The 24,915-nt window shown below is 46.7% G+C and overlaps 1 protein-coding gene across 1 annotated transcript; it reads right to left on the reverse strand.

Annotated features, from left to right (window-relative positions):
- Positions 1-3,718: 3,718 nt before the first annotated feature.
- On the reverse strand, positions 3,719-23,925 carry stk17al (serine/threonine kinase 17a like). Its single transcript, XM_012816809.3, has 7 exons — positions 23,442-23,925; positions 18,397-18,609; positions 8,891-9,035; positions 7,645-7,771; positions 7,185-7,233; positions 6,313-6,492; positions 3,719-5,600 (listed from the first exon to the last, which is right to left on the reverse strand). Exons 1-7 carry the CDS (start codon positions 23,552-23,554, stop codon positions 5,333-5,335), a joined length of 1,095 nt encoding a protein of 364 aa, XP_012672263.1. The 5' UTR covers positions 23,555-23,925; the 3' UTR covers positions 3,719-5,332.
- Between the last annotated feature and the right edge of the window lie 990 nt (positions 23,926-24,915).

Genomic DNA, 24,915 nt, shown 5'->3' on the forward strand with positions numbered 1-24,915 from the left:
ATCTTGCATGGAGCCCCAGACCTAGAGCGATTGACAGTTGTTTGGTGTTGCTTCCATTTACGAATAATCGCACCAATAGTTGTCTGCTTCTCACCAAGCTGCTTGCCGATGGTTTTGTATCCCATTCCAGCCTTGTGCAGGTCTACAATCTTATCTCTGACGTCCTTGGTCAATTCTTTGTTACTGCCCATGGTGGTGAGGTTGAAGGTGTGAAGTATGATTCTTTGGACAGGTTTCTTTTATACACGTCACCAGTTGAGATCAGGTGTACCTTGTTAGGCCTAATGGGACTAATCTGTGTGCTTCTTGGGCACATAACTGGTCATTGGGAGCCAGAATTCTTGCTGTTTGCTTGGGGGTTCAAATACTTATTTTCTGCATCAAATACAAATAAAGTCATAAATGTTATAAAATGCAGTTTTCTGGATTTGTTTGTTGATATTCTATTTCTCACTGTTAAAATACACCTACCATTACAATTATAGATCACACATTTCTTTGCAAGTGGCCAAACTTGCGAAATCGGTAGGGGTTCAAATACTTATTTTCCCCACTGTACATACACACACAAACATACACACACACACACACACACACACACACACACACACACACAAACACACACACAAACACACATACACACACACACACACACACACACACACACATACACACACACACACACACACACACACATACACACACACATTGCCACTGAACCATAACTGCCGGAGGGGAAAGGTTTGTGTGGTAAAAAGACCTTTTGGTGCTGCTGGTCGTGAGGATGGATGGAGTTGATTCCTCCCCTCTGTCATCATGACTCTCTTCCTTCCTCCGTGTGTGTGTGTGTGTGTGTGTGTGTGTGTGTGTGTGTGTGTCGCTCCCTTTAATGAGACCATAATCAGGAACAGAAGCGTGAAGGAATGCCGGAGTTATGTAAGGTGTCAGGAGTGCTTGAAGGAACAAAATAACAGGCAGAATAATACTGGAGGAGAGAGAGAGGGAGAGAGGGAAAGATATAAGAGTGGAAAATAAGGAAGGGAAATGATGAAATGGTGAGAGGAATGACTGTGGCTGTGAATCGGGCAGACAGCAACGTGTTTGTAAGAGACAGATTAAAGGTGAAAGAGGCAGAGGTGTGTGTGTGCGTGCGTGTTGGTGTGTGTGTGTGTGTGCCCTCTCATCTCTCAAAGATTACTTTACCACCAACTGACTAAATATTTCTGCAGTGACTCACTAACTCTCTCTCTTTCTCTCTCTCTCTCTCTCTCTCTCTTCAAAGTCAAAGTCAGTTTTATTATGGTCACACACGACACACAACAACACACACGTGCATTTTTTGGGTGGCGACACAGGTCACACACACACGCACACACACACACACACGCGCATACCGAAGAGGTAGCAGTGAAATTTGTCCTCTGCATTTATCCCATCCTGGGCTGTCCTTCCTCCAGGGCAGCCAGGAGCAGTGGGCAGCCTTTAATGGCGCCCGGGGACCAAGTCAAGTAATCATGTCCGTCTTGGTCTGGGACGGACAGGAGAGTGATCTTTTTCTGTTCTTCGGCATGTTTTTTCTGTTGGGGTTCTTAGTGGAGGAAACCCCTTGTGAACACGGGGAGAACATGCAAACTCTTACACTCACACACACACCTACCCATGCATGCGAATAAGGCAGCTGAATCAAGATAAATCAAAGAGCCTGGAGGTCAGGCTGTGAGATCTGACAGTCTCACAGGGCAAGAGGCATTCAGGCATGCAGCCCACCTTAGGGCCAACACTCCTGAAGCCTGAGCTGTAAACCAAGTCCTGACACCTGATGGAATGAGTAAGGGCTGACTTGGGTTGAGCTGGGATGTGCTGGAGTGACTGGAGACTTAATTACTTTTTCGGGAATTCAAGTAATGAAGTTCATTGATCGGAAAAGCGATTGCTTAAGTGCAACAAGTGTAAGCATGTATACACGTCAATCAAAGAGAGTGAAACATGAGTGCAAGAGTGTAAGGTTATATGTTAAGTGATCTGTGTACCCTGACCTTAGCCTGACAATGACCTCTGCCCCCTCTGCCTCTTTGTTGCTCTTTCTTACATAATGGATGGTACAGTATGTATTTCTGTCCACAACACCCTTTGGGAATAAGGGGATTCCTCATCTTTCCCAGATGTTTGGCATTCCTGATTCCCATTTGGGATCGCTCCAGATCCTCTGCCCTTACAGGATCGCAGAGGTGCAGAAGGCTTCTCTCTGCGTCGGGGTGTACAGACATGAAACCCACGAGGAGATGGCTACTGACAGATACAGCCCAGGGGAGAGAAGCGCACTCTTGACACATACTTGTACACATACTGTATACTGGGCGTTGTTGACCTCAGGCTGCCTATCCTGCCGTGATCTAATCTGTGTCCTCTTGGAGCTATATGTGAGAGCATAGCATATTTCACGCATGTTATTACCAATGAAGTATGGTTATACAAATGGCTTATTGTCTACAGGGGACTTCTGTCACATGATCCATGCCACATCACAGTAAAAGAGTCTGCTCTGGAAGTCACTGGCCACATCACAGTAAAAGGGGGTCTGCTCTGGAAGTCACTGGCCACATCACAGTAAAGGGGGTCTGCTCTCAAGGTCACTGACCACATCACAGTAAAAGGGGGTCTGCTCTGGAGGTCACATCACAGTAAAGGGGGTCTGCTCTGGAAGTCACTGACCACATCACAGTAAAAGGGGGTCTGCTCTCAAGGTCACTGACCACATCACAGTAAAAGGGGGTCTGCTCTGGAGGTCACATCACAGTAAAGGGGGTCTGCTCTCAAGGTCACTGATCACAGTAAAGGGGGTCTGCTCTCGAGGTCACTGATCACAGTAAAGGGGGTCTGCTCTGGAGGTCACTGATCACAGTAAAGGGGGTCTGCTCTCGAGGTCACTGATCACATCACAGTAAAGGGGGTCTGCTCTCAAGGTCACTGATCACAGTAAAGGGGGTCTGCTCTCGAGGTCACTGATCACAGTAAAGGGGGTCTGCTCTCGAGGTCACATCACAGTAAAGGGGGTCTGCTCTGGAGGTCACTGGTGAGGACTCAGTTCACTAAGACTGTGCAGTTCTGAAAGATGCAGGAATGGTGGCTATAAAGTGGAAAAGGAGCAGAGGAGGCATCCAAGATCCGAGATGGCAGCTGCCACAGATCTGCTACAGCTCTTCCAGACACCCAGAGACCAAGAGGAGGAGGTGGAGGTGGAGGAGAGTGGAGTAAAGGAAACCAAAGATAACAAAAGAGCATCCTAATGGTTCCAGTGGTTCTCTAAATGGGGCATTCCCAAAGTTCCTCAGCAGGAAACGGAAACTCTGCAGCAAAGGCCCAGTGGCCCAGTGATATACTCTGTGTGTATGTGTGTGAGAAAGAGAGAGAGAGAGAGAGTGAGTGTGAGAGAGTGAGAGAGAGAGAGAGGGTTTTTGCGAGAGGGGAGGATGTATTCATGTGAGACGGGAGCATTCCACTGAAACAGTGCCTCTGGTATTTCCTGAACAGTGTTTGTGTTTGTGTCTATTTCAGTCCATCCATATGTCCACAGCTAGAACACGAGCATTTTTAGATCTAAGAAACTTCACAGCCAGAAGCCAGAAGATGAGATAAGAGGGGAAACCGACAACAACAGATGCCAACAACACCTCTCACAACAAAACACAGAGGACCCAGAAAGACATCGGTCAGGGGACTGGTTTCATACAAAATTTATTTACGATGCATGCCATTAACATTTATTTATATTAAGATTAAGACTTCCACTAAGTGCAAACCTGTCTGAAGCTTAAAAGCAAACATCAGGGAAAGAAAACAGTAAAAAAAAGAAACTTAATACAATTTTAATACCATTTATATCTGCTTACAGTACAATGCCACAATAGAAAAATACTTATTTTACACAATTCATCTTAAAACAAACAAACAAACAAACAAACAAAAAGAAACCCACGCACACACAAAATATACATTTGACTTCTTATTTGAGAGGAAATATCCGAAAGCAGACGTTTTCTCACTTTCTCCTTCTCAAAGTTGAGAATCTCCCAGGTTAAGCACTCAGTAATCTCACTGCTCTCTCACTCATGGGTCATTGTTCACCTAGTCACTGAGAGCTGCGTACACTCTTCCTAATCATGACATTTCTTGGCCACCCAATCAATAGAAAACAGCACAGTTCTAAGTACAGTACACATCCTGAGGCGGCCATCTTGTTTCTTTTTGTATTTTTCTCTTCCTAATATCTGATCAGTTACTGAGGCTTGTGGAGGAAAAACATGGATCAGACAGATGCACAAACTCAAAGTGTGCGTGAAAACTTCAACCAAGGGTGTAAGTACAGGTCATATGTGCAAAAAAACAGCAGCAACAGCAAAAAAAGACAACAAATAAAAAGGTAACAAAAAGAAAATGTGTGACTGTGAGACTTGGAGGACACTCAGAATAATAGCTGAGTGGTGTGGTTATGTACATATGTGTGGGTGAACACCTCTACAACTATTTTTTTGTGCTTGTCTGAACCATGTTGTCACGTCTTTGGCAAAGGACGCCTCTCAACAATTGTTTTTTTTTTTTAAACTATAAAATACAATTTAAATAAAAGTGCTTGTAGATGTTTTTCATTTTACTGGTGTCTGTGTGTGTGGGAAGGGTGACCAGTGGACTATTAAACAAATAAAGGCCAGGGATTCTCTTGACATTCCTCAACAAAACACTCCTCTAGCCGTCATTGACATCTTGGGGACCTATAAATAGCCTTATTCTCCACCCTCCTTCATCATCACCACGGCAATCATCTTCCTCATCCAAACAACTTCACAACAGCATGACCATTGATCATGGACTCATCTTAAAAGGACTCAGCCTGCCTCCTCCCTAAAGTTGCCTATTCCTATTATACAGGAGTTAAACGACTCTCTCCCTCTCACTCACTCTGCATGAGTGCATTTTTCAAAGCCATTATATGGCTTTTCTTTTCTTCCATATTCAGATCAGCTGCTATTTAAGGTTTACTAAAGGCTTATGAAGGCTTTATAAACATGTTTTACAGAGTCTTTACAACCATGTGCGCAGGCACACGCGTGCTCAGAGAAGAGAGGTTGAGGCGTTAGGCAACATCACATTCACTCAGAGGTTGACAGGCTGCCGAACACAGTCCCAAAAGTCTCAAAATGCACAGTCCACGCAGCAACACTGCCAGTGATGCACAGGAAACCACACGGGCACAAATCAGTCACAGTTCATCACGGAGGAAGCCTATTGGTTGCCGAGCCCTCTGCTGATTGGCTGTTGCTCCTCCGGCGGCGGCTCAGCAGATGACTTCCTGCTGGATCTCGGATCGGGAGGGAAACGGCTCGGAGAAGGTGAACGTGGTGCCTCGGCCCGACTTCAGCTCGCCCATGGAGAACGGCGGCAGCACCAGCAGCTCCGGGGGCGGGACGGGGCTCTCGGGCTCCGACTCCGATTGGCTGGTCTCGTCGAGTGATGCCAGTGGGAGGCGAGGAGGCGGCGGAGGAGGAGCGGCGTGCCCGCTCAGCCACGGGTGGCTCAGGCACTCTTCGGCAGTGGAGCGTTTTCTGTTGGTTTGAGGAAGACGGCGGTTAGAAATCATTACTGCTGCAAGGCTCCGCTGTATACAAATCCTTTTTAAATGTCCGAATGACGAACTCAGGCCGAGACAGTTTGAGAAATAGGGCTCCCTTTTTGCCTGCAGCTGACACTGTCTTTCGCTCTTTTTCCTCTCTTTTCCCTGAGCGGCATCTCCTCTCGGAGTTTTCCTCTCCAGGGATTACTCACACACATAGGAATGTTTCCACAGCTATTTTCTCCTTCTCTCTTTCTCTCTCTCTCTCTCTCTCTCTCTCTCTCTAAGAAAAAAAAATAGAACTAAAGCCACAGATCATCTGTGGGCGTTAAATTATACAGAGAGGATTACAGCTCCAAGAGCAGAGGCCAGGACCGCAGTCATTCCTCAGCGAGCCGTAATGGTGACATATGTAGGCCTTCTGAGCTGCTCCCCTCTCGGTCAAACTAATGGACAGGACACAAAATGGCTGACACTGTGCGCTAGTTTCTAGAGGGCAGCCCAGACTTGTGGAAACGCTCCAGTACACCATAATGGCTCTCATCTGTTCTTGGGGATGGAGCCATTTCACAGAGTGCTGTGAGTATACCTCAAGACATTATATTATATAGCTCTATAGCTCAACAGAGCCCTGTCATCACTCTATCACCCTCTAACCCCTTCTAACCCCCAACCCAACCATTCTCTCCCTCTGTGCTGCTCACCTGGGGTTCTTGCGGAGGAGGGACTGGATGAAGTCGATGGCCAGGGACGAGACGCCCTCAAACACCTCCTGGGAGTAGTCCACGTTACCCTGGGAGATGTTCAGGAAGGTCTCCTGCTTCTGCTCCCCCAGGAAGGGGGACTCCCCTGTGAGCATGACGTACGTCAGCACGCCGATACTCCTGTTGGTGGGGAGACGGAGACACAGAGGGTCACACATGTCCACCAGTGCATGGAACCACAGAACCTTCTAGAAAAATAGTGATGATTCTAAAGAAATCTAGCAGATCTGATCGCTCCAATGTATTTATATTACAGTGCGGTAACAACACACAAGCTGGTGATGGCATGGTGATGTAAACAACACCACTCACTGCATCAACATTTAAGTCACACAGTCTCTTCAGTATTCTTATTCAGGCCTTCATCTCATATTGATTTATAGTGTTACAGACACATCTAACGGTTACGTAAGTGTATCTAGAGACGAGAGCCATGTCTGCCCTTTGATGGGAGAGAATGTCCTCATATAACCAGCAGTTTGCAGTGGAAGCTGCTGGTGGCCTTCCATGAAACCAAGAGCCTCTGGTGGGACATTTAAAGCTGATGTTTTTCATAAGGCGTTCACAGGAAGCCAGGAAGCGTTTAATAGAAGCCCGGAGAGTACTCTCCACTCAACTCTCAGCTCATTTCATCACACATTTATGACTACCGTTGAAGATGATGTCACCCTACTAAACACAGTCATAAAGAGCGCTCATAAACCAACAAATCACTTCTGTGTGGCACACACACACACACGTACCCATGCATGCACGCTCTCACATGTTTACACAAACAGGCCATAGACTTTGGTCTGGAACATCACACTTACCACATGTCTGTTGCAGTGCTGATGGGCTCATAGTTCAAGATCTCGGGAGCTGATGAGGAAGAAACCAAATGCTGATTAGGCTAAGAATCATGACCGTACACACACACACACTCAGAGAGCTGATACACACTTATCAATACGGCCCCTACAATCGAGTGACCCAAATGAAAACACTGATAAAAAAGTGCAGTCACATCAAGACTGCTTGTTCAGGTAATCATTATCACTGTTTACCTTCAAACAGCTCCTATCAGTCAGTTCTAATTCACTATCATTCAATTCAATTCAATTCAATTCAAGTGTGGCCCTCACAGTATTCTTCCACTGACCACTGATGACCGCTAATGACTACTACGGTCTCAGGCCCTGCTGTGTCTGTCCCTCGCCATGTGCTGGGTGAGAACCTGAGGCTCGCGTGTCCATTGGGTTATGAAGATGGGCGGACGGGGTGAGGACTCACCTACATACTCTGGGGTGCCCAGGATCTCACGCACCTCCGTCAGGGTGTCCATGCGGCGGGACAGGCCAAAGTCCACAATCCGTATGTCCCCAAGGGGTTGAGCACTGGTAAGTAGGAGGTTCTGGGGCTGTAGATGAAACCACACACACACACACACACACACACACACACACACACACACACACACACACACACACACACACACACACACACACACACACACACACACACACACACACACACACACACACTTAGATGTTTTGCAGGTGCTGTTGTTTGCAGACAGCAGACCACTGAACATACACGCTATAAACTATTGTTCTCATGTCAAGCACTACATAAGTCAGGCAAAGGCAATGACAGTGGACACACCAGCTGATGGTGTCCATCTAGTAAGGCTTTGTGGGTTCCAAATGGATTTGGGTGTGTATATAGAGTTTTAAAATGGAAAGTCTACAAATCTCTTCCTTTCCTCCCATTCCTAAAATTACTCTCCTCCATCATCTGCTCGCTCTCGTTCTTTCATTTTTCCCCCGCATCTTTGATCTGCCCTCAACTTTCCATCCCTACCTCTAATGCCACGAAGAGCAGGCAGCCGTCCTCCTGATCCTGAGGCTTTTCTAGCTCCGCTTCCCTGGATCACTCAGGATCACTCTTTCACTGCTCTCTCCATCACATAAAATAGCTGCCTCCGAATAAAATAAAAAATCTAATAAAAAGCTCTCTCTATCTCTCTTCTCCTTCTCTTCTCCTCCCATTCTCTTTGTACCTTCATTATGTAACACACTCACTTTTACAAAGAGGACCTCATTACAAAGGAGGATGGTGCTGTGTGTGCGTGTGTGTGTGTGTTTTTAGGACAAAGTGACGGAATGAGTACAGTATGCTTTATTAGCTCCATCTATCACTACGAGTGTGTGTCCACGGAATAGTGGGCACAGTGTGAAACTCAGCGTGTGTATGCATGTGTGTGTGTCTTTATTGGCCCCATCAGTCACAGTATGGGTGTGAGACATTTCTCTACAGCAGAGTCAGGACACGGGGAGAGAGAGAAGCCCTTCCTCACGCAAAGACCCTGTTAAAATTAAACCACTAACTCAATCTGTGCTCCCCTCATGCAGTCGCATCAGAGGAACAAAGAGTTATGGGTCTGGGCATCTCACCCCCACCCCAACACAGAGGCACCCCCTCCCCATCCCAACACACTGCCTCATCCCCACTTGGCTTGAGCGCATGATGTACGCACCTTCAGGTCCAGATGCACGACGTTGTTCCTGTGCAGAAAGGCCACGCCCACGAGGATCTGGCGAGCCAATCGGACCACGTCTTTCTCTGTGAAGGCATCGTCGTTGTCGGCGACGCACTGGTTGAAAATCTCCCCACCGGCAGCACTGTGTGACGGAGACAAGTGGGAAATGAACGTTAGGGAAAAATTGCCCCCCAAACATAAGGGGGCAGTGGTTGAAAAGAAGTGTTGCCCTGTGTTGGTTTGTGATCTTTAAAACACCATGATTTCCTGCCTCTGTTCCCCCCCCTGAGCTCAATCATAAACAGGAAATTCCATTTGAATAAATGTGCTTCATTAGGCCTCAGCTGTAAGGCAATTTACTATTTACACGCAACAGAAGGGGCCGTTGTGGCTGCTTGGCTCGCTTCCATTCAAAATGTACCAAATCTCCCAGACAAAAGAATCAAAAGAACATTACTCAACAACCATAAAACATGATAATAATATCCAACCCCTACACACACACACAAGTAAAAGTTACATAAAGTCTTTGTCGGACTTTGGGCCGGAGAACAAGGTCGCCACCTTCCCTCTACGAGAACTGGGTGACTGATCCAAAAGTCACACCCATGTATCAGGAGTGATTAACCCTTAAGATGACACACACACACACACACACACACACACACACACACACACACACACAGTAGATGCACACGTTGTTTCATATCCTTCCTCTAGTTTAGGCCCTCTGACATGTGGCCAAAAGCAGGCAGGGTGTCCTTGGCCAAGATCAGAGAACACCAGATAAAATTCACTCCGAGGAACCCAGCGTCCCGGCAAAGGCTTCGCCTCAACATTGCCACTTCTCAGAACTTCAGAACCACATGAGCCCATTGAAATGATGCAAAAAAAGCCAACAAAAACAACCAGATAACAACATCTTCTCTCATCTCTCCTTTTTTCTCTTCTCTCATCTCTCCCTTCTTCTCTTCTCTTCATCTCTCCTCCTGTAGCCTTCCCTCTCCTGGGCCCTCAGATCCCAAAAAGTACATGAGTCAGAGATCCACACTTGAACTCCCCACCCCCCACCCCACACACACACACACTCCAGGAGTTTTACCCCGACTCTACTACAGGAGTTTTAACCCCACACTACACTACACTACAGGAGTTTGCTCATCTGCTTTCACCCATAGATTTTATAACCAGACTGCCAATTACCTAATGAGAGGAGACTTATTGGACACGCTTGATGGTGAAAAGTGTGTGTGTGTGTGTGTGTGTCCAGCACCGTTTCACCACCTCAATCTCCATGCTTGTGTAACCATGGCGAGGGTTTGCAGGGATGTTGCGGATTTGGAGTCGGATGCTCCTTGGAGCGATGAAAAGTTCCCGAATGAGAGCCATGTGTCTGGGATTAGCCTGCCTGCCTGCCTGCCTATATGGGCGCACACACACATACACACACACACTCATCTTACCTAGAGGGGGCTCTGTGAGCAAGGCCGGGTATGTCAGTTACATAACAGCGAAAGCCGCCCACCAGGCTTTCTGGTGACCCCAGCTGTATAAATATATGGGGGCTCTGCTTATCAGCACCATAGATGGAGGCCTCCGTCAACACGCCCCACTCCCGCATGCCCATCTCCCCGGGGAGGGCTGGAGTGGGGGTCAGGCAGCGGCCCGACCGCAGCGCTCTCATGTCCCGTCTGAGACACGCCGGCAGGCACGCAAGCGGGCAAAAAACAGCTCTCAGCGCCGCAGTCACTAGGAACCGCCGCGCTTATCGGGTTTGGCGGCGCAGCCGCATCACATTGGGAATGAACACAACGCGGACGCCGATGCGGTCGGTAGCAGCGCCAACGGTGGCAAGCTCAGTGTGAGAAAACAAGTGTGAATGTAGTATGTGTGTGTGTGTGTGTGTGTGTGTGTGTGTGTGTGCGTGCATGTGTTTTCGAAGGATGTAGGTATGAAGACTCCCACAAACCACTACATTCTTGAATACACTCAATGCATACATATCTGTAGCAGCAATTCAAAACACAAGGGTGTGTATATGTTTGTGAGAGTTTGTGTGTGCACGCGTGTGCATGCGCGTGTGTGTGTGTATATGTATGTATGCATGCATGCATGCGAGAGTTATGAAGATTCCCATACCACTAAATTCAGGACTTACGAATGTGCTCCACTCATAATATCTGTAGCAGCAATTGGAAACATAAGAGTATGTATGTGTGTGTGTGTTGTAAGGCAATACTGTACTGTATTACAGTGTGATCAAACAGATGCCTCAAGGGAAACTGGTAGAGAATTTTCCTCCACAGCTACACCCATCCTGATGGGCTTAGGAAAGGCTAAACTCTGCTCTAATGAAATATGGTCTTTTCATATCACATAAAGCTCCCCCGCTCGGTTTAGATGGCAAGAGATGATTCCGCACCTACCTATCCGTCTCCTCTGATCGGTCATAACAACAGGCCAGAAGTCACATGGTCCATCTTTTGGTTGGAAGATCCTCAAGACAGGAGGACGTGTGTGTAGATTGCACATGAATATATGCACACATGCTCCTAATAACTAATTGACTAGACAATACACTGAAATTAAAAGAAGATTGCCCCCTTGCCCCTTGGCCATCAGGCGTAGCTTTTAAACACAGTCTCCCAAAGAGCATGTGCAGGGAACATTGGTGGGACAAGAAGATGAAAAGAAAACATGAGTAGGGAAGTGAAAGATGGATGTTTTGACCTTTTTTGGGTCCTCACTATGCGTATGTGGTCAAAAGTGTGTGAGTGTGTGTGTGTGTGTTTAAGTTACAGGGGGGGGGGGGGGGCACGGATTTCACATTTAAATAAACTTAGACTTCATTTCAGGAACAAAAAACAGAGCAGAACCAAAGAGAGACCACCAAGCATGCGTTTCAATTTCAACTCCAGGAAAAAAAGAAAAAAACTAGTTAACAAAAACAAAAACGCAATGTTCCCATTTTTCCCCCAAAAAAACATCCTACTACTACTACTACTACTACTACGACTACAAGAACAGCACAAACGGCAGCACCGTGAACACAAACACCTGTGGACCTCTATTTGTGGAATATTATTATTCACATCCCTATATGGAGTATTATTTTCCCTTCCCTTCCATCTTGTCCTCCAGTGAACAGCACAGAACAGAAGAATGAGGAAAAAAAAAAAAAAAAAAAAAGCCTCCCAGCCATGGAGCGGAGTTCAGCATGAGCCTCAGAAGAGCTTTTAATGAGCTTCTCGCTCTGTTCAGCTGGAGGCCAGGAGAGAGTGGAGGAATACTGGGAGGCCCAACCGGACAGCAGCTGACAGGGGGGGGGGGGGGGTTTGGGCCAGCGCTGGGCCAGATGGGTTCCGCAGTCCACAGGCCGTCTGGAAACGAGGCGGAGATCTTTACAGGGTCTTTTAAAACGGGAGGCCAGATACGGATAACCACACAGGAGGGGGATCTGTCAGTTAGAGTTCCTCATAAAAACTCCACTGCAGTATCAGAGAGAGAAAGAGAAAGAGAGAAAAAAACAGAGGGGAAAAAAAAAAAGATGAAGATTAAGAAAAAAAAAGCCATAAAAATGAAAAATAGACCAAATGATGGAAAGAAGGAAAAAGTTGCAAGTGAAAAGCAAATGACTGAAAAAAAAAGTGACTGAAGATTAAAAAAAAAGTGAGACAGTAAGAGAGAGGAGAGGAAAAACAGCCCAGGTGACTCAGACACAGGATCAGGCTTTAAAACAGGTTACATAAGCGGAGTCCAGGAGCGATCAGATAATGCCACGCTTCGCCGGAGAAGAACTCAAGAGGAGAGAGAGAGAGAGAGAGAGAGCACAAGGATAGAGAGACAGGCTGCTTAACCGAGAGCGAGACAACCATCCCTAATCCGTTCATCTCGTCAAGACAAGAATGAAGCAAAAACAGTAGATCAGTCACCGCTGTCTGCAAGTGGCGAAAAACAGAAACTCAGGGCGACGTCCAGAATCCCGTCCGTCCGGGTAGAGCCATGATCATCCCTCAGTCTGTTCAGTCTGTGAGCTTCTGCTTTCAGCTCCATCACAACAACATCCTCACCCTAACACACACACACACCCTGTCCATAAGAGTCAAGTCAGGGTCACAGACATCACAGCCCCATAACATGACTGTGGGACTGTCTGACTGTGTGAGGATCCTTCCCTTCCTGCCAATATCAGACAGTGACGGGCAATGAGGGCAGAGGGGAAGCATTCCAGCACTGTTTAATGAGGGCCACAATCTCCACAGCGAGTCTGCATTGACGTACTCAACACCCACCAGTCAATTACATTCCCTGAATGCCTCCCCTTCGCGGCCATATAGTGTTTACATCGCGCTCTGTTCAAGGCCAACCGACAGCAGGGAAAATGCGGTCGCATGTTTGTGTGGGTTGTTAGCTCACTTGGCTGCAATGTAGTCTTTATACGTCGGCTGTGGTGAGCGTCAACCGTTGGGGAATAAAATGCGGCTCCTTGTTTGGGTCGCATGTTGGCTCATTCGGCTGTGATGTAGTGTTTACGTATGTTCAAGCCAGCTCCAGCTGAGCAAAGCAGCAACTCGCAGCAGCAAAGGCATCTTTGCGCTCTCTCTCGCTCGCTCTCTCTCGCTCGCTCGCTCTCTCTCTCTCGCTCCCTCTCTCTCTCTCTCGCTCCCTCTCTCGCTCTCTTTCTCTCCCTCTCTCTTTCTCTCTCACAGACGCTAGAGGGGAAGAATGCACTGCCACACAAGGAGTCATGTCAGGTATTTCCTGGCTCCGGTGGCAGAGAGACGGTGAAGCCACCTGCAGGCTTTTTCACTTCCAGGTGATCGAGTTCATCACCCCACCCCAACCACCCCCTCCTCTCCTACCCCGGGCTCCCACTGAGCCGCAAGGAAGACAGCCGTGGGGGCCTGAGCCAGGAGACCTCACTGCCCCCACTGTGACATGGGGGCCTGAGCCAGGAGACCTCACTGCCCCCACTGTGACAGACAACAGCTACCTGTCACATTCTCCCAGTGCACTGAGGGAGGAGAAGAGGAGAGGAAGAGAAAGGATGGCAAAGAGAGAGAGAGAGTGAGAGAAAGAAAGAAAGAAAGAAAGAAAGAAAGAAAGAGAGAGAGAGAGGTGAGAGAGAGAAAGAGGGGTGAGAGAGAGGAAGAGAGACCGTAAAGAGATGAAGAAAAACACTGAACAGAGGGGGAAGTGAAAGGAGACACACACACACACACACACACACACACACACACACACACACACACACCTCTGAACGGCAGCGGTGCTCTCGACCGTGCCAGTGTTTTCACATTCCTGCAGAGTACCTCTGTCTTCCCAGGTCAGGTTTCTTGCCACCGCAACTGGTCTGCTCTCTCTCTTTTGTTTGTCCCCCACATAGTGGCAAGAGAGAAGATAGGGTGGATAGCGCTGGATGTTTTGACAACATTAAGAGCAGCTGAGATTAATATCTGACATCTCAGGCACGCGGCTTTGAAAGCAGAGAGGGAGAGAGGGAGAGAGAGAGAGAGAGTGAGGAGGCCAACTCAACCATATCATAGGGAGACTTGAGCTAGTTGACCTCGTGAGAAGAGCGGTGTTGTTTTAGGTGCCATCTACTGTAAATGGCAGGCAGGCAGACAATGCTGAGAACTTAGCTTCTCATATGCCCCAAGAGAGGATGTGGTTGTGGTGTTGTGACTGTGTTGGTTGTTGCCTGTGCACACATGCACCTTTGTGTGTGTGTGTGTGTGTGTGTGTGTGTGTGTGTGTGTATATTTGTGTATGTATTTACAACTCTACTTTTGAAAGCATAGTTTGAAACTTGCATGTAAACCCACAGGAAATGGAAAGTTTCAAGTCTATGTAGTTTCTGGTTTTAAAGAGAAACAAGCCCCAACTGACGACACAGAGAGAGAGAGAGAGATTGACCCAATCTTACCTCAGCAGTGTGAATTCCAATATACAAAGGGTTTCTGAGAAACACTGTTTTCTTAACGATGGTGTGAGGAAGAACTCTGACTGTGTGTTTGTGTGTGTGCATGATGTGTGCATGTTGTGTGCATGCTTGTGTGTGTAGTGCAGTGCAATGAACAACATAAACACACACACACACACACACACACACACACCATTTTAGTACACTTTTAGGGGTATTTTACGACCTTGAGAAGACAGGAAGGACTCATTATGTTGGGTTGGTTAGGATGACCCCCAAGTCAATGCAATGAACATATGTTTACTTGCACCCTCTCACACACACACGATGACAGGAATGTCTACCTTGAGTTGACAAAGCCTAGCAAAAGTGTACGTCACACACACACACAGAGACACAAAGAAGATACAAAAAATGAAGTCAAGATTGAGCACAAAAAGTCAAACCGCAGAGGGCGGTGTATTCCCTAATAAGGTAGTGAAGTTTATGCAAATGCGTGTGTGCGTGCGCACATGCGTGTAAAACAGCTTCTGAGGTGAGGCTATCTAAGGTGTGAAACACTCGACTGACACACAGCTGCATCCTCCGGCAGGAAGCGGGGGGAGGGTTTTTAAACTCAATAAAGACAGAGGCAGAGAACAAAAAAAACTAAAAACGCAGCCTGGTGACGTTGCAGACACCATCAGCATCCTGCCTACGCAACATCTCACCCGTGTGGTTTACCCTGGAGGTCTGAGTTAAAGCCTCCTCTCTCGCACACACACACACACACACAACACACACCACACACGCACAACACACACACCACACACACGCTATCCACTGACAGCCTGTAGTCACCCTGAAAAACTGCCTAAGATGGAGCGAGGGAGAGAAGCGAGCATGATGGCGAGATAGACAGAGAGGCCAGAGGGTTCCAGTAAATGAGTTTGGAGCTCTAATGACTCCTCATTTCCCCCCTCGTTAACGGGACGCCTTATCACCCACTCCTGACTTTCCTGGCAGCCCGCGCAGCCTGGACAACGAGCAATAGAAAGGGTTCAGAGATCTGCCTTATTCTACTGATTTCACACACACACACACACACACACACACACACACACACACACACACACACACACACACACACACACACACACACACACACACACACACACACACACACACACACACAGCTTTAGGCAGGTGTGAAAAAATGCTCTAAACTAAGAATGCTTTCAAAAATGGAAGTGTTAACAGTTTATTTTCATCAATTCTTCATCAATTAACAAAATGCAGTGAATGAACAGAAGAGAAATCTAAATTAAATCAATATTTGGTGTGACCACCCTTTGACTTCAAAATAGCATCAATTCTTCCAGATACACTTGCACTAGTTTTTGAAGGAACTCGGCTGCTAAGTTGTTCCAAACATCTTGGAGAACTAACCACAGATCTTCTGTGGATGTAGGCTTCCTCAAATCCTTCTGTCTCTTCATGTAATCCCAGACAGACTCGATGATGTTGAGATCAGGGCTCAGTGGGGGCCATACCATCACTTCCAGGACTTTCTTTTTTTCTTTACGCTGAAGATAGTTCTTAATGACATTGGCTGTATGTTTGGGGTTGTTGTACTGCTGCAGAATACATTTGGTGCCAATCATACGACTCCCTGATGGTATTGCATGATGGATAAGTATCTGCCTGTATTTCTCAGCATTGAGGACACCATTAATCCTGACCAAATCTCCAACTCCACTTGCAGAAATGCAGCCCCAAACTTGCAAGGAACCTCCACCATGCTTCACTGTTGCCTGCAAACACTCATTATTGTACCGCTCTCCAGCCCTTCGGCGAACAAACTGCCTTCTTCTACAGCCAAATATTTCTAATTTTGACTCATCAGTCCAGAGCACCTGCTGCCGTGTTTCTGTACCCCAGTTTCTATGTTTTCGTGCTTGGTTGAGTCACTTGGCCTTGTTTCCATGTCGGGGTAGAGCTTTATGGCTGCAACTCTTCCATGAAGACCACTTCTGGCCAGACTTCTCCGGACAGTAGATGTTTGTACCTGGGTACCACTGGTTTCTGCCAGTTCTGAGCTGATGACACTGCTTGACATCTTCCGATTTCAAAGGGAAATAAGCTTGATGTGTTTTTCATCAGCTGCACTAAGTTTCCTTGGCCGACCACTGTGTCTACGATCCTCAATGTTGCCCATTTCTTTGTGCTTCTTCAAAAGAGCTTGAACAGCACATCTGGAAACCCCTGTCTGCTTTGAAATCTTTGTCTGGGAGAGACCTTGCTGATGCAGTATAACTACATTGTGTCTTGTTGCTGTGCTCAGTCTTGCCATGTATGACCTTTGACATGAAACTGTCTTCCACAGCCTCACCTTGGTAGCAGAGTTTGGCTGTTCCTCACCCAGTTTTAAGCCTCCTACACAGCTGTTTCTGTCTCAGTTACTGACTGTGTTTCAACCTACATGTGAAATAGATGATCATTAGCACCTGTTTGGTATAATTGGTTGATCTTACACCGCACTATAATCATATAAAATCCCTGTCTTTGTGCAAGTGTACCAATAAGAATTGATGCTAGTTTGAAGGCAAAGGGTAGTGACACCAAATATTGATATGATTTAGATTTTTCTTTTGTTCACTCACTTTGCATTTTGTAAATTGATAAAAATAAACATTTATTGTTTATATTTTTCAAAGCATTCTTAGTTTACAGCATTTTTTCACACCTGCCTAAAACTTTTGCACAGCAGTGTATATGCACACACTTTGGTGCAGTCTTTTTATGGATGGTATTTACTGTACCTATATTACACTTGTACTCAGTGCCCCAACTATTGATGACTGTATATCTCAGTTTGGACACCCCATGCTTTGAGCCTTGTACATACATCGCTATGACAACCTGGCAGGACAGTTGACATCACAACCATGGATTTGTCATAAGGTACGGTTTGAGTTCCAGACCTGACCTTGTTTGGCCCATGCCAGCTACCGTAGCACTGAGGCCTACTTGTCTAGTTAGCTGGCTTCTGGCTGCTGAACTTCTCAGCTGGGTTCACTTAAAGTTCTTCTTCTGAAGTGTGCCTTCATGCTGGGCAGGGGGGAGCACATTTCTTCCAGAGATTCATTTCTTTGGGGGAACCGCAAATTGCCCAATTTCACTATTATTTGTCCTCTTGTCTGACTTTTCCTTTTATCATCGCCTCAGAGGCTCTGAATCTGAAGACAAATCTATTTGGTTATAGTCTTTTCTGGTTAGGACACTGGCTGTTTCTGTGAATATAATACTGAGGGTTTATGTGATCAAAAGTGGTGAGTTTCTGAGGGACACGGAGAGAAATCTGAAACACTCATAAGAGCTGGCCACCATTTGTTCATCGTCATTTTATAGCCACTGAATTAGAGGTTTCACTCTCGCTAGACTTTGTGTGGGGTTGGTGTGTTGACATTTTACTCATAGGATTTGTGTGTGTGTATCTGTGTGTGTGTGTGTGTGTGTGTGTGTGTGTGTGTGTGTGTAGCAGCAGCCTGATAATGTTTTGGACCCCAAACATGAATATGAGTGTTTTGCTGACTCTTACCACTCGAGCACAAGGATGATCTCGCTCTGGGTCTCGTAGACCTCGTGCAGCGCCACCACGTACGGGTTGGCCTTGGCCAGCTCCAGCACGGCGATCTCGTTCAGGATGTCGCCGCGGCAGTCCTCTCCCTTGCGCCGTTTCCGTAGGAACTTCGCCGCGTGCTCCTTCCCCGTGGCTTTCTCGATGCATTTCTTCACCACGGCAAACTTTCCCCTGCAAGCCGCAAGAGAGAAAGAGTGAGACTGAGTGTCAAAAAGCATACAGAAAGACAGATATGGGAGAGTGACATAGAGAACTATCCATCAAATGTCTGTCAAGCAGGGAGGGTGTGGCACAAATGAAGATGGTGATAAGACAGTGGCCGTTGGGGTGTGGGTGTGTGTTCAATGTGTGTGTATGTGTGTGTATCAAAAGCAAAACAAGTGTGAAATGGCCGGTGGAAATCATGACACTTCAGTCTCCTGGTTCAAATGTGTGTGTAAGAAGTAGAGAGAGAGAGTGGATGGCAGTGTGAGAGGCAGAGAGAGAAACTGCAGAGCACTGGAATTCAGCTAGTGTTCTGTGGCAGTGACCAATGGTGGGACTGAGAGGCGTTGCCGGGTCATGTCGGGGTGTGGGCAGGAAATCCGATTTAAAGGCTTGGCCTCACACTGCCCCGTCTGTCTGCTACAGTGTGAACAACCCACCCAGTGCATACACTCGCAGACACACACACACACTCTCTGTCTCTCTCTCTCTCTCTCTCTCACACACACACACACACACACACACACACAGGATAATGACAAGTAGCCTTGTCCGTTTGCTCATTCTCTGCGTTGACAGCGAAGCGACAAATGGTTCCACGCCCACACTATCTCCTCCCTCCTTTTTACCATCTCCTGCCTCACAATGCCCCACAAAGGACCACCAGAGTGAGTGTGTGTGTGTGTGTGTGTGTGTGTGTGTGTGTGTGTGTCTGTCTGTCTGTGTGATCACAGGGGCAAGAGGACAACACAGTCACCCAGCCCATGGACCACCCAGTGCACCAGAGTGATAGTTAGACAGAAGGAGAGAGAGAGAGAGGGAGGGAGAGAGAATGCAGGCTTAAGCAAAGGTGAATGAGAGGTTATTCAGGGCCAACTCGCAACACCCGAAGTGGAGCTTCACTATTCAGCAGAACTACAGAGTGACCTAGTCCCAGTGGATAACCTGCAACCCTACTAAGAAAACAATCAGTTAACACCTGCTACGTGCGTCTGTGTGTGTGTGTGTGTGTGTGTGTGTGTGTGTGTGTGTGTGTGTGTGTGTGTGTGTGTGTGTGTTTTTTTAGGGGTACGTTTTGTGTGGTCTTAATTAAAATACAGAAAGCTGCTGATAATGACTGGCAATTAAAGTTTTCCACACACATGATGGTGAGTAACTCTACAGCCGTTGTGAAAGACAGATGATTCTCTGTGCAGGCAGACTCATCTCACAGTGTGTTCACACAAGACGTCATAACCTCACCGTTCTCTACCAGCTTAAGGCTTCACGTGATTTACTGAGATGAATGGTTTATGTGTGTGTGTGTGTGAGTATGCATGTCTTTGGGTGGGGTGTGGGGGGGGAATGCAGAAACATTTATCTGTGTGTGTCTCTGTGTGTGTGTGTGTGTATGTGTGTGTTGGGGAGGGGAGAAAAACAGGCTCTTTCCTCCACAGAATGATTGAATGATCTGAAGTTATTCCAAGCTCCTCTCCCAGGATCTAGTGGCCGTAAATCTGTGTTCACAGGCGAAGGAGGCTTTCACAGATGGGCTGAAATACAACGGAGTCGACTATGAAGCCCATCTGAGCACAGGGGAGGAGGAGGAGGAGGAGAAACAACTGAAGCTTTCTAGGAATCGACACAAAAGCCCCAGTTGCATCCCCTTGCCTCGCTAATGCACGCCCAAGCAGAGAAAACCACCGTGGGGGGTAGCTGCAGAGAAACTACATGAGTAGATCCAAAATGCCTACTGGTCCTCTATATGGATGTCTACCTAAGGGGTCAGCCTTGACCACTTTGGCCTTCAGCATACTGGACTTTCGTCTAGGTGACCTAGGCAACCGTTGACTGGCAGCTCCGGAACCCTCCATGGCAAGTTGCCGGGTCAATGGAGAAACGGCAGCTAAACCCGCTGGCTGGCACAGACTGGCCCAAGAAACCAGTGGGCACAGACAGCTTTCCCTGCCAACTCTCAGCACGCAGGAAGGCCCTGCTCTCCATCCAGACACGTGACAGGCACAACATGAGATCAATAACAAACACTCAAAACCTTTAGATGCTTACTAGGCCCCTTCCTCTTGGCACTGTTCTGGGATCAGTGATACTCCTTAAGTCCTTTGTGCCTGAAGGTAAGACTGTAATGAGGGCACCTAATCCAAACAGCAGCTCTGTGGAATGTGGGATTTTCTAATCAGTCTTTCGTTTGAATGTATGTTTATGTTACGAGGGAGAGAAAAAAAGGGGGAGGGGGGGGGGGGGGGGGGGGGGAGAGATTACTGGTATGCCATGCAGACCTTACAAAGAGAATGACACATTTGTCTGTATTAAACATGGGCTGAGGTGTGTAGGAAGGGGCCCCAACTGTATACAAAGCATCTTGAATGATAACGACATGTGGGTGACCCTGCATGGTATCAAACACTCACTCTATCTTGCCCACACACAGAGGCGCGAAGTCACAAGCTATGCAACGGACACATTGATCTATCCTCATTTGACTATGTCTGTAAATGGGTGACTTTGGCTATATACTGTAATGAGTACCATAAAAGGAAGCGTTCATTCACCATGAAGTGAGAAAGGAAACATATGCTCACATACACACGCACAGTTGAGTGCGCGCACCACACACACAGAAAGAGCTGACATGAGCCAGAGTAGTGGTAGGGAGGGTGCTAATCTAATAGAGACACTGGTTTCCCTCCCTCTGTCTCATTCTCTGGCCTATCTATCCATCCATCCATCCATCCCCCTCTCTCCTTCCATCACACACACACACACACACACACACACACACACACACACACACACACACACACACACACACACACACACACACACACACACTGGTGGTGGCAATGGCTCCTATTTCCTGGCCAGAGCTCTTTATGCTCCAAGGGGGAGAGAATAAACGTCTGAGCGATGAGGCAGCTGACAGTCATCAGACTCCCTCTAAAAAGACACACACACACACACACACACACACACGCTACAATAAATCACACACAGACTCACACTGTCTAAATAATAGGGGACGAATGGCAAAGAAGGATATGCAGGATGTGAACCAGCTGTATGTGTGTGTGTGTGTGTGTGTATATGTGTATGTATGTATGTGTGTGAGAGAGGGGTTGTCTGTGTGTGTGTGTGTGTGTGTGTGGGGGGGGGGGGGCATGGGAGGTCATGGTTAAACCAATTCTGAGAGTTGTGTTTGGACTATCAGAAAAAAGCCTTGACATGAAATTGACATGATGCTGATGGCCCGCTTGCGTAACCCTCAGAAAAAAACACGCCTCTTCCTTGCCATTAACTAGACCTTTGGTCTATACCAGTGATGGGATCAAGTTTTAAATTCTAACAATGTCAGATGACAGATTGCACATGAACAAGCAAGCAGAAACCTGAAAGAACGCAATATACTCATATGGAAATCACTTCACTGTTTTAGCCATTGCGGCGGCAATCTGTGGATTGCACAAAAGGCAGGGGCTTCTGGGGCATCCAGAAGGCTTTCACTAAGCAAGTTCAGTTCCTCTCAGGGACCGGGACTTCATATGGAAAGTAACCCTCTGTGTTAATGTGTCTCTTCAAATCAGTCCTCACTCTCTATAGCAAGCCTTGCTCTTCTCAACAATGCATTGTCATCCGGGGAGAATCTGATAAGTACCATGCAAAAAGAACATCCCATGTGACCATGTTGTTGTGCTGTTTGTGAATGCTATTTATTCAATAAAAGAAGAACATTTTGAACATTTGGTACCAGTTCCCCCTCGTTTGAATCAATGTCATTCTTTCGCTCGGCGGAGTTCAGAGAGGTTGCGGAGGCATGCTAAAGCCATCAGACATACTCATTAAAGGGCGACCCAAGCGAGAGATGGTTTGCATGACAGATTCCTGCGACAGACAGGGTCGCTTGGAACCACAGTTCAATTGCGTTAAATGCATCAAACTAAACTCGCCGCATTGAGACATGACATTTGGAGCTAGAAGCGAGAGCCGAGAGGTTGTGAGGTTTGGATTAAATGAGGCGTGACAAGAGCAAAGGGGTTGATTCCAGCAGCCCAAAAACAAAACCAGTCTGAAATCCCAGAAGTACCATGCAATTACTACGGTCTGTAATTGTATACACAGACTATGGAGAAAGAGAGCACGCACGCACACACACACACACACACACACAATCTTTACAACACACGCTTAACATTGTAGACTGATGTCTTTACAATACCTAGACAACACAACAGGTGTTCGCAGCATCAGAGAGATCGTCACACCTGTCTTGCCTGGAACATTAGAAATAATACAGTTCAACTGGCTCGCATTAGGGACGTGTGAAAAATAATTTTAAAAAAACCCACTCGTTGATTTTCGCACTATTATCACAATTAGTCCAGCAGCAGTTAGCCCTCATCCGTAATGCGCAAAGCCGGAAAATATGGAGACCACAGCCAATACCCACTCCAATTCCAACCCCGCTCACGAGAGCGCACCCCCACTTATATTCCCTTTGCCAGCAAGAAATTTCGTTCATCTGGTTGGAAACGGGCTGGTGCTACCAATTTCTTCACACGACTTGGGATTGCACGTGCCATTAGGGATAGTCAAATATTATCGTGTTGTTTCTAGCTGTCGGTCATTTTCCATCCCAATTAAAGACGCTTAGTTAAAGTTTATGCCGGTTTCCCACTTTTGGTAGGCTTGACGGGTGTAGAGCTTGAAATGGACTGGCTCACGCAAGGCAACAGTCAGTGTGCACTATAATCGTGGCTGAAAAGTAAAGACAGTGACTACAGAGGGACTTTAGTGGCAAAACTTACCTTCCCAACTCCTTTCCTACCAGGTCGTAGTTGTTCTTGAAAGGCTCTGTCCTTATTCGCGTGTGAATTTTGGTCACCATTCCATTCTTCTTCATCATTGTGTTGTCAGGCATTACAGTCCAGTCTGACGCGAATTACTTTCTGAATTTAACGGAAATAAAATGCGCCGAAATGTTGATTTGTTTTCTTAAGTTAATTTCATGTTAAAGAAAACCTAACTATGCGATATACTTTGGCCGTCTGTACAATACAATGATGAGAGAGTTTAAAACAAACGAAGGTTGTCCTCTTCAATTTGAAGAACTATCCTCGCTATATCCTTTGAGAACTTGTCAATGCAGACCGTCTGCTTCAGAGAAAGGATGCTAATTCCACGCGTGAGAGCTGGAGGATGAGAAAGCCCAAGATAAATTAATTAACCAGTGCGCAGTAGCATCACATACACCTTTGAGTGTATTGTAGAGAGGCAATTTGAGGCATACGCAAATACACCGACATTCCAAACAAAAAGGAACTCCGTTTAGCCAGCCCTTGACGGTGACGATAGGCCACAACAGCCAATTACAGAGAACGTCAGGTTAAATGGGCGTGTCTGAAGTCTGGGTAAATTCTAGGCTTTGCATTTTATGATTACAATACTACGGGTACATTCAGTGCTCCAATGCAATAATCCAAACAATGTGTGCGACCGTACAGACTGTGCAACATTCCTTGAACCATATATTTACATAGAAAGTCATTGTATTCAGTGGGGGACATTTGCTTGAGTAATGTCACATACACAGAATATCAAGCACTCTAGTTTGCAGTTGCAGGCAGCCACAAAAACTTTCTATTTTTTACTTTTTTATTGCAGAAACTTACTCTCTCTCTTTATCTGTGTGTGTGTGTGTGTGTGTGTTTTCAACACAATGCTGCTTGTGCATATACAAAATGTAAGTTCTCTCTCTCTCTCTCTTTCTCTCTCTCTCTGTGTTTTCAACACAATGCTGTTGCTGACATACAAACTGCAAGTTTTCTCTCTCTCTCTTTAGTTTTGCTTCCCCTCCCTCTCTCACACACACACACACACACACACACGCACACAGCCCTTTTGAGATGACTGCAAGATCTCAAGGGTTTATTGAAATAGAAGGGTCTGGAGAGAAACTGGGACAGCTTTTCACGGAACATCATATCCCTTATTCTGTCTCATTTATTGCATAATGTCTTTGACCCAAGAAATGGATCTTTAGTCTGTACATTTGTGTGTGTGTGTGATAGAGAAAGAGAAAGAGAGAGAGAGAGAGAGAACATTTAAAAGACAAATGAAGACCGCAGACAGACAGAAAGCTTAGCTGGTAGGTTTGGGAGGCAGAGGAGGAATCTAGAGACTCATTAGGTATTTGGTGTTTACTGCCCAAAGCCTCAAACAGGCTGAAGAATAGCCTCTGGGAAATCTGTCACCTACACACCAATGAGGTCATGACTGCTT

This window comes from Clupea harengus, chromosome 1, assembly GCF_900700415.2.
Source record: "Clupea harengus chromosome 1, Ch_v2.0.2, whole genome shotgun sequence".
NCBI lineage: Eukaryota > Metazoa > Chordata > Actinopteri > Clupeiformes > Clupeidae > Clupea > Clupea harengus.

Excerpts from the sequence above, each read along its gene's own strand:
- stk17al (XM_012816809.3), bottom strand. The coding sequence starts at position 23,554 with ATGCCTGACAACACAATGATGAAGAAGAATGGAATGGTGACCAAAATT. Across the intron at positions 7,772-8,890 it reads TCGTGCATCTGGACCTGAAG|CCCCAGAACCTCCTACTTAC; the intron begins GTGCGTACATCA and ends TTTCATCTACAG. Across the intron at positions 5,601-6,312 it reads CTCCTCCGCAAGAACCCCAG|AAAACGCTCCACTGCCGAAG; the intron begins GTGAGCAGCACA and ends TCAAACCAACAG.